At 40.7% G+C, this 10,478-nt stretch overlaps 1 protein-coding gene across 1 annotated transcript; it reads right to left on the reverse strand.

Annotated features, from left to right (window-relative positions):
* Positions 1 to 612: 612 nt before the first annotated feature.
* Positions 613 to 5,456, reverse strand: actc1a (actin alpha cardiac muscle 1a). The gene is made up of 8 exons (XM_039781530.1): positions 5,304 to 5,456; positions 3,230 to 3,380; positions 2,978 to 3,106; positions 2,673 to 2,868; positions 2,406 to 2,567; positions 1,397 to 1,588; positions 927 to 1,108; positions 613 to 811 (listed from the first exon to the last, which is right to left on the reverse strand). The coding sequence occupies exons 2-8, from the start codon at positions 3,356 to 3,358 to the stop codon at positions 668 to 670; spliced, it is 1,134 nt and encodes a 377-aa protein (XP_039637464.1). The 5' UTR covers positions 3,359 to 3,380; positions 5,304 to 5,456; the 3' UTR covers positions 613 to 667.
* Between the last annotated feature and the right edge of the window lie 5,022 nt (positions 5,457 to 10,478).

The following is a 10,478-nucleotide window of genomic DNA, read 5'->3' on the forward strand; positions in this document are numbered from 1 at the left end:
GAGCAAAAGTAAGTCGTTCAGCTGTGAAACACTCATAGGAGCAGCCACACCAGGCCTCCTAAGTCCATAAACACACTATTTTCTTTCCATTTCTTCCATCCACATGTTCCAAAATTGAGCTTTTATAAAACAATTACCAGAATGGATTAATCTAAAAATGCATACAGTAGATATGTACGTATGTACCCCGGGTTTGGACAGATCTGGGGAAAATTGTATTTTCCCACTATGCACTTTGGGCATAGAATAATCTGCAAACAGATCTAAATTCTTTAATTCCAGCACCTGATGGTAAAATATTTTCTTAAAGAGGAAAGACTATTTTTTGTTATGTATAATTAAAAGAATTAAAAAGCGTTTTTTTTTTAAATCAGGTTTTGCAAAGGGGAAATTTCTTTCTTAAGTGGAAAAGTGAAAGATCATCTATTAAAAGTGAAATCACACATTTTAAAGGCATTTAAGAGCTGAATCAACAGGCATATTGCCATCTTATATGTTCATATAATGTATATTGAGACTCCGACACTCCAGACTGTTACTGTTAAAATCAACTATTTTTATTAAAACAGAACATGTATATACAACAAAAGACACAGTAGAAATACAGATATGGATGGAAGGCTGGTGTAGTTTGGTTGTTTTGTTTTTTTGGTGCTGGTTTGGAAATTTAGAAGCACTTCCTGTGGACGATGGAGGGGCCAGCCTCATCATACTCCTGCTTGCTGATCCACATCTGCTGGAAGGTGGACAGGGAGGCCAGGATGGAGCCGCCGATCCAGACGGAGTATTTTCTCTCAGGGGGAGCGATGATCTACAGGGAGGAGAAGAGGTACAGGTTGGTACGAGAGCATTTAACAACATACTGAGCTTCAGACACTTCCTGTCAACCTGATTGAACCAGTCAGTGCTGGTCGGTGAGAGCTCACCTTGATCTTCATTGTGCTTGGGGCCAGGGCGGTGATCTCCTTCTGCATACGGTCAGCAATACCAGGGTACATGGTGGTTCCACCAGATAGCACATTGTTGGCGTACAGGTCCTTACGGATGTCAATGTCGCACTTCATGATGCTGTTGTATGCAGTCTCATGGATACCAGCAGACTCCATACCTGGGCAGGCGAGAGGAGAAAGTGTTACCATTAAAAATGTGTTTTAAGAAGAGATTTTAAAGAGGGCACTGAAATATCAAAAATGCAACAGGCTACATTATTTTTGTGGAATTTCAGTTTAAAAAAAAAATACTATTATTAATTAGAAAAAGAAAACAAATTTCCCTTTGGCCGCAAGGTGAAGTAAACTCGCATTCAATGTACGTATGGAACATGATCAGATATAGTGTGACTTGCAGAATGTGTGGTGTTCACAGCTGCTGTTTGTGATCAGCTGTTATGACTCACCGATGAAGGAGGGCTGGAACAGGGTCTCGGGGCAGCGGAAACGCTCGTTGCCGATGGTGATGACCTGACCGTCGGGCAGCTCGTAGCTCTTCTCCAGGGAGGAGGAGGAGGCGGCGGTGGCCATCTCATTCTCGAAGTCCAGAGCGACGTAGCACAGCTTCTCCTTGATGTCACGCACGATCTCACGCTCAGCTGGAGGGAGAAAATCAATCACAGTTTGGTTCATTAATCACACATGATGTATAATCTACAAACAGCTCTCTGAAAGAAAAAAATAACACCTTTCTCTTACAAATAAAAAGTATAATTCTTCTTCATGCTGCCATGCCATACTTGGTATGACCAGTTATGTTAGCTCAAGGTGGCAAATGTTAGCCTAAATGTTAAAATAAAACTGAAACTTTTAAAATATGGAATAATGCATTCTTTCCCTTCTAAATGAAAAGTTGAATTCATATTCATGAGAAATAAAACCCACCCTTGCTCAATTACATAAACTCAGTGGTTTTGCTGTGACGGCCTTACTTGGCCTGTTATGACCAGTAGCTTATGGGAGTTCATCCCAATGTTCCCAGGGTCCTATGTTCTTAATATAAAATTGTAAGAGATTGGTAAGGGTTATCTTTGCAGTTCAAGTTGCAAATGAATAAAGGGATAAAGGGAGCCGTTTCTAAATGCAGGTTGAATGGTTAAAAATATGTTTAGCCAATGTGGAGATATCAATGTCTAAAACAAAAGAATTCTGGTATCAAAGAGTACTAGTATGTTTGCTGACAATACTTTTACTATGTAAAATGATGAATGCAGGACTTTTACAGTAGAGTATTTTACACTGTAGTATTATTACTAGTAGCAGGCCTGCTTCTGCCACCACTGCCTGTAATTGTCACTTGTTGCCATGTTGCCATGTGACATACATAGTGTGTAACATGAACCTCCAGAAAACCCTTTCTTAATCTTATAAGTCATCCAATTTGTGGTTCCAGTTAGCTGCTGGTGCTTTTCTTACCAGTGGTGACGAAGGAGTAGCCACGCTCAGTCAGGATCTTCATCAGGTAGTCAGTCAGGTCGCGACCGGCCAGATCCAGACGCATGATGGCGTGGGGCAGAGCGTAACCCTCATAGATGGGCACGTTGTGGGTCACACCATCACCAGAGTCCAGCACAATACCTGTCCACAAAAAGCAGCAGTTTGTCAGAAGACAAATTTTATCTGTATATGTATTTTATCGACCTGCGATGTTCCACAGTCATGGAGTTTATGGTAGAGACTCACCGGTGGTACGACCAGAGGCGTACAGGGACAGCACGGCCTGAATAGCCACATACATGGCAGGGACGTTGAAGGTCTCAAACATGATCTGGGTCATCTTCTCTCTGTTGGCTTTGGGGTTGAGGGGGGCCTCAGTAAGCAGGGTGGGGTGCTCCTCTGGGGCCACACGAAGCTCATTGTAGAAGGTGTGGTGCCAGATCTGTGAAACAGGAACAGTGAAGACTATGTTAGGGATAGAAGTAAAATGACTCAGAGCTAGGCTCCAATAATAAATAAAGAGATATTAAGATATTGCTGTTTTTCTTCACCTTCTCCATGTCGTCCCAGTTGGTGATGATGCCGTGCTCGATGGGGTACTTCAGAGTCAGGATACCCCTCTTGCTCTGGGCCTCGTCTCCCACATAGCTGTCCTTCTGACCCATACCCACCATCACACCCTGAGAACGCAAAGCAAACACATCTCAGAATCTCAGGAACAACACAGACCCATACAGACAACCTGTGACGAGGCTACAAAAATGTAACATTTTAGCAGCTTGTAGGTCTTTCAGAATTCTTACCTGGTGACGAGGGCGTCCAACAATGGATGGGAAGACAGCACGGGGAGCGTCATCACCAGCAAACCCAGCCTTGACCAGGCCAGAGCCGTTGTCGCACACCAGGGCGGTGGTCTCGTCGTCGTCACACATGTTTGGTCTGTTCTGCGCTGGCCTTGTGTACAAGACAGAGGATGGAAACACAGGCAAAACATCAACACAACGTTTTTAATATCCACCGGAATGTTTACATCAAAACACTGAACATTATTCGCTCTCTTAAAGTTTCTTAACAAAGTTTCAGTTAATCAAGATTAATATTTGCAGGAAATAATACCCCTATCAAGTGTAATATTTACATTTGATTCATATTTAACATGAAAAAAACTAAACAATGCAATCCTGATAAACACTGTAGCACTATGTTTAGTATGAAGACACCTCTGTGTGCTCTAATCTCCTCTCTCTGAGTATCACAGCTGCCTGAACCCCCCCCCGCACACACACATACACACACACACACACACACACACACACACACACACACACACACACACACACACACACACACACACACACTCCTAGGTCTATTTAAAACCTCGGGACTCCTGTCACCCTCCTTTGCCCCCACAACCTGTCCTCTGTATCTCATCATTATTCCAGGGCCAGTTAACAGCTGAGGTGGTGTGTCTTTTGACAAGTGGCAGGAGGAGGCCTGTTCTCCTCAGCTGTCGCCACATAGTGCTCTCCTCTGTTTGGAGCCAGACCATGTGCTCTGATCCTTCCAGGATCTCTGGACACAGCCTGCATCCCAAGTGCATCCTGCATCCCCCCCTCCCCTCCCCTCATACAGGCTTCCTCATTCAAATCAAAATCTGTACAGTAAGTTCAATTTAAATGGCTGCTGTTCCATTCTCAGTAATATTGTCATGGAATTCAGCCTCAACTGTGAATGAGACTTATGAAGCAGTAAAATTGTGCTTTGACAAAACTCTAAATGAGCCAATTATGAAATTACCACTGAGCATCTCTGGAAAATCAAACATCTATCTTATCTGTCCACTCTTACATTCCTCCTCTGAGGTTGTCCTCACCAGGCCAATATAGTTGAATTTTATATAAACTTTTGCAAATCAATGCCATTCATTGAGGCTATAAGTTAGGTTCTTCTTCTGACCAGAGCACAAGTACAAGAATCTCTTCATCTTAACATCTAATTAACATTATTGACACTATACTTGCAGCTAAACATAATAATGTCATTTCAAGGTTTTAAACTTTCTTTAAAAAGATTTTAGAAAAAGTATAGAAAAAATAAGTTATGCACAAAATAATTTAAGAGGTCATTTTTATTCTAAGGTTTCCATAGTGTACCAACCTGCATTTATGTAAATAGCTACTACTGATGCAGGAAAATGACTTGCTTTTCATTTTCATTTAACCAGGAAAGCCTCCATTAGATTAATAATCTATTTTTATAAGAAAGTCCTGGCCAAAATAGGCAGACTCGACTTTGATTATTTAGGGTTTCAGCGAAGACTTTTTAGTTTCTCACAATGCTATATCCGACTTCAGAGGGTTTTCATTTCTTTCATGAAAATACATTTTGTGTAACACACTGACTTAATATACTCTATTTAATCAAAAAGTATATCAGTATTGATTGAATCTAATAGGTTTCTCTTTAGATTGTATCTGAGTTGAGTTAGAGCTTCATGGCTGCCACACCACAGCAAGCATCCCATCCCTGCATCCCTCAGAGTATTTCGTATAGTCTGCAGAGTGCAGGTCACTGTTCGTAAAACTGGATGATCTGTCCATATTTAGCAACACTCTCTGAACTTTGAATGCCACCAATTTTCCAATTATCTTTTTTTTCTGTCTTTCAGCTTTCCATTCTCTTATGTTCAGCCCTCATCTGCCCCTAAACAACACATTATCAGCTCTAATCTCAGAAACTAAAACCACTATAAACAAAAGAATCCATGTTGTGGCAGTAAAATGTCCTACAGCAGCAGCAACGGCTCATCCTTCCTGATCCCTACGGTCCAAAAAAACAACAACGGCTGAAATGAAAGAAGACTGCAAAGGGACTCACCAAGTTGTAACCACAAGACTGGAGTTTCCACTGGGACAACGGGCCGATGCTGCAAGGGGGTCCTTAAGTATGTCCCAGCATGCTGAGGCTGGGGGGCCGGTGGGCGGGCTCAGGAGTTCACACAAGCCCAAATTAAGTGCTGCTTTGCAAAATGGTTCAGTAAAGTGGATCCTGTGTCAGGGACTCCATCAAACTGGAAAGATGTTGCCTTGGAGAGGAAAGGCAATGGACAGTAGTGCGGATTAGTCGGAAGTTTCATGAAGGCTTGAATGGACAAATGGTTACATTACAGTTTGATAGTGTTATTAAGGAGCTCTAAGATATCCTTAAATCGCCACATGCACATTTGAGACTACTATATATGGTTTTTACATTAGTGTGCTGTATCTAAATTGTATTTTAGGTGTCAAATTACTTTCTTTAAGAATAAATGTATGGCTTTTAAATTAATGTGACAGAGAGATGGGGACAATAAAAACCCTTTACTGCAATATCATCAACAAGATAAGTTCAGATTCTTTCCTCATAGTACATAGCAACATCTTTTTTCACACTTGTACTTTGTGGAGCTTCCTTCAGGTCCCTAAGGATGTGTTAATATGACTAAGCTCAAGCAGGGCACTGGGGAGGTGGGTGATTGGGGGGTGCGATTGTAATCTGAGATCTTGTCTGAGCTAGCTGGTGAAGGAGCCGTCTACGGTAACCTGCCTGTGACAGTTTGCCAGTGTCATGGCATGTGTGCAGAAGGAGGAGGGGAGGTGGGGGGCAAAAACATGCCAGACAGCTGAGAGGCAATATTGTAAGAGGAGGGTGGGAGCTGAGGCCAGGGCCCAGACCTCCAGCAGACGACAGATCCCTGGGAAGGCCTGTGCATGGAGCGACGAGCGCTGGTTCTGAGCTCTGATTGGCTCCAGTGTCTCCTTTTAGGGAAATGGAGTGTAACAGGTACCAGCGGCTGCATGTCGCCACAGACTGCGGCCAGAGCTCAGGCTCCTTATTCGTCACCTCGCACTGCTCCCACAGTGCCTACGTCCATGCTGGAGCCCTATCGGGCCACTGTGAGTGCAATAAGAATGTAAATACCCCCTAACACTTTCAAGTATTCCATTCGTAGCCGCGTGCTGTAATGCACCTCAAAGGGAGACGCTACTAACCAACTTGTCCATTTCATACATTTTTGCCAACTGACAACTATTGGTGAATTTTGGGTGAATTGAAGTCTGCAAAGTGTTTTATGTCTTGTAAAGAAGGTCATGTAAAACAAATCAACACAATGATACAAAATTTAGACATTCAGTTCACTTTCCCATTGAATGAAGAAAGCAGCAAATCTCTCACAATCGAGAAGGCTGAAGTAGAAAAAAAGTTTGTCTTTTGTCTGTTTTAGAAAAGCAAAATGAAAGACAAAAATATTAAACATAAATTGACAATATAGCATCACAATATAGCGCATACCATGACTGTAACTTTGGGTAACTTATAGTGAAGTTAACAGAGGATGTGCATATTATTTGCATACCTGAAAGCTTTTTGTACGCTGTGTAGTGATGACGTTACCAAGAAATCTCTATGATCATTCCAACGAAAGAGAAATACTTAAAAAAAAAAATAGGATTTGCGATTACATCTCTAAAATATAAAGGCATGTGACGATCCTGTTCTTGAAGTTGGACACATGAATTAATGTTATTAGGTTATATCTTAACTCAGTATTGTTTTTCTGGCCACAGTAACAGCAGCAAAGATAGTGAATAAACAGTCCTTTAGGAGCCCTCTAATAGTCTGCAACATCAGTCAGTGGTGGAAGAAGCATTCAGATAATTTACTGGAGTAAAAAGTAACAATACCACACTATAAAAATACATTAAAAGATGTACTTTAATACAAGTGAGTAACCAACGATCAAATTCAAACATCAAAAGATCGATATTCATTATTATGTCATATGCAAGTGGTACTTTAATATTGTATTTTGTTGGTGAAGTCATTTAGAATTGCTTCATATACTGTTGGGTGTTTAATCTATTACAATGCATAATATTTTATAAACCGATCATATGTTTTGGTTATAAAAAATCTAAAAAGTAACCTGCAATGTTAGGTGTTAAATACATGTACAATATCTTCCTTTAAATTGTAGTGGAGTTAAAGTATAAAGTATAATAAATCAAGAAAAGTACGTATTGTTAATTGTACGTAAGTACAGTATTTGAGTAAGTTTACTTAGTTATGTGAGACTACAGACAACAATCAAGTTTCTAGAGGCCACAAATCCCAAATCAGAAGTTTCACAAACTAAATAGTCTTCATTCCCTGGTGAATAACACAGAAATGACAACAAAGAAACAACGACAAAGTTTCATGATTCTGAATGAGTTGATAAGATTTACACCAATCAAACAGTTCATGTTTCAACAACTCATATTAACTATCTTGTTCAGTAAAAGGAACAACTGCTGCACATTGTTGAGCAGAGAGTAGGAGTCAGAAACATCCGTTTCATCCAGTTTTTGGATGAAACTGGTGCTGTGTTTTGTCAACAGCTCCCTTCAAGTCAAAGAAGCACTTTTTGGCACCGTCCTATCTTTATCACCAGGACTTATAAAGCAGATCGGTCTTAAATGGGTCATGGTTTGAGGGACATTTGTCCTTATAAGGGCATGTAGGAAGCACACGGTTTGCCTGTCTTGACAGCTGCCCCCTCTGCACTTCAACCCCCACCTCCTCCAACACACACACACACACACACACACACACACACACACACACACACACACACACACACACACACACACACACACACACCACATGCACTCACTTCAGCAGCTGTTAGCAACAATTGCTTTTTAACAGTCAAGTCCTGCAGTTCGACAGTGGTTTGTTTACCATTGAGAATGCTACAATACATATTTTAGCAGGAATGACTAGAGAAAGAGCACAGGAGAATTAAGCATGGTGCATGTAATGCCACATAGAGTAGAGTGATATGTTGCTGAAAGACCTTTGAATCCAACTTTGTACAAACATATCAGAAATTAGGCTTTTTTGGTATTTGAATAAAAAGAAACTCTTCCACATGTGATCACGAGGTCAAAATAGTAAAATTAGTTGAAATCAAGCTGATTACTCTCAGTTAAGTTACTGTACTTTCACACAGTCTCGATTTGTTACTATTTCCAGACTATACAATAAATAGATGTATTGTTTTATTAAGTTTCAAACTACTGATACCTTGATTGCCATGTTTTGCACACTTCCATAACACCAGAGGATTACAATTACCAAAACATCACTTCAGAGGAGTAACTTTCAGAAATAGACTCTGTGACAATGAACATGCAATGTTGTCTTTGGCACCAACAGCCCGCATCGTAATGTGCCACATGCCTGCTGAAAACAGCTGATGGCTCCAAAGCGTTTGACAAATTACATGCTGGTTGACATGTTTATTGGTACAAACACATCAGCAGCTATTTTGTAATTGTAAATCATTATACAGAAGGAAAATATTAGAAATGTGACAGCAGAAACATTCTGTTTTCATGACTTTTCCACCAAAGGTTGGCATCACCTAAAAGTACATGGCAAGTTAGCAAATAGTTCCTTATTTACACATCCAGCAGTTATGGAGCAACATTATCATTCATTTCAAGCTGTGTTTCTCGCCAATATTCACTCTCTTTTAGCTCTGTTTTTGATTTCTACTAACTCGTAAGACTCGTTATTTTGCTCAGCAAAGTTAAGTTGTGCTGCATTTTGATACATTTCCCATATATACCCTGACTTCTCAAATTCCTTGACTTCCCTTGTTTGGAATACATGACTCAGCATCTCATGATATTTCAGGAATTACAGGAGTTTGGCTGAATGGAGCACATTTATTTAAAAAAAAAGAACTGGTTAAATCAAATTTAGAGGTTTACTATACACGGTGATTAACAACCATCCATGAAGCAGTTCCCTTTGGCATCACTTGGCTTTGAATAAATGACAGGGTGTGTTTTACTGAGTGCTGAGACCTGTGTAGAGCAGACACCATCAAACACTGCCAGCAGTTTCCCAGATAAAGTCAGCTCTATAAATATATGGGGTGCTTTAAAAGTTTCCATGTCAGCACCCCATTGTCCATGATGGGCTATAAAGGCCTACAGGTGTGTGTGTGTGTGTGTGTGTGTTTGTTCGCGCACATAGGAATAGTGACAAAAGTGTGGAATGTAACTGAGTACTGTATTTAAGTAAAATTTTGAGGTAATTTAATTGAGTATTTCCATGTTATACAACTTTATATTTCTACTCCACTACTTTTTGTTTGATAACTTTAGTCACTAGTTAAATGCAATAAGGTCAATAACGCATATTTAATATTTTAAAGGTCCCAAGGAATGACATTTTCACTTTATGAGGTTTTTTAACATTAATATGCGTTCCCCCAGCCTGCCTATGGTCCCCAATTGGCTTGATATGGTGATAGGTGTAAACCGAGCCCTGGGTATCCTGCTCTGCCTTTGAGAAAATGAAAGCTCAGATGAGCTGTTCTGGAATCTTGCTTGTTATGAGGTCATAACAAGCAAGGTTACCTCCCCTTTCTCTGCTTTGCCCGCCCAGAGAATTTGGCCAACCCATGAGAGAGAGACATCATGGCTTTCAAACGAGCAAAGTGGCAGTTGGTCAAGGCCACACCCCCACCCTCCACCTTGCCCCTCCCTCTCTCCTCCTCAATAGCTACAGGCACAGAAATGGCACATACTAAGGAAAGCTCATTGTGGGACTGGCTCTAGTGGCTGGAATTCTGCACCAAGGCTGAATTTCGGGAAAGAGACTTCAGATATAGTATTAGGGGACCACTAAGGTCTATATAAAAGATACTTCAGATACAGTATTAGGGGACCACTAAGGTCTATATAAAAGAGACTTCAGATATAGTATTAGGGGACCACTAAGGTCTATATAAAAGAGACTTCAGATATAGTATTAGGGGACCACTAAGGCCTATAGAAAAGCATCCAAAGAGCACCATGTCATGGGACCTTTAAGTCCACTATATCATAGGCTACAGCATCAACTGCAACATGGCAAGACAGTAACACCAATCTTCTCTCTTTTGGCTTTACATCAATGCAACAATTACCCCATGAGGCATACATGGGCAACTGAAATGTTACAATGTGCAATATT

This window comes from Perca fluviatilis, chromosome 18 (genome assembly GCF_010015445.1).
Source record: "Perca fluviatilis chromosome 18, GENO_Pfluv_1.0, whole genome shotgun sequence".
Taxonomy (NCBI): domain Eukaryota; kingdom Metazoa; phylum Chordata; class Actinopteri; order Perciformes; family Percidae; genus Perca; species Perca fluviatilis.

What these genes read in the sequence shown, in the direction of transcription:
- actc1a (XM_039781530.1), bottom strand. Translation starts at nt 3,358, where the DNA reads ATGTGTGACGACGACGAGACCACCGCCCTGGTGTGCGACAACGGCTCT. An exon ending in TTGGACGCCCTCGTCACCAG is followed by an intron (nt 3,107 to 3,229) that starts GTAAGAATTCTG and finishes TTGCGTTCTCAG; the next exon opens with GGTGTGATGGTGGGTATGGG. An exon ending in ACTGGGACGACATGGAGAAG is followed by an intron (nt 2,869 to 2,977) that starts GTGAAGAAAAAC and finishes CCTGTTTCACAG; the next exon opens with ATCTGGCACCACACCTTCTA.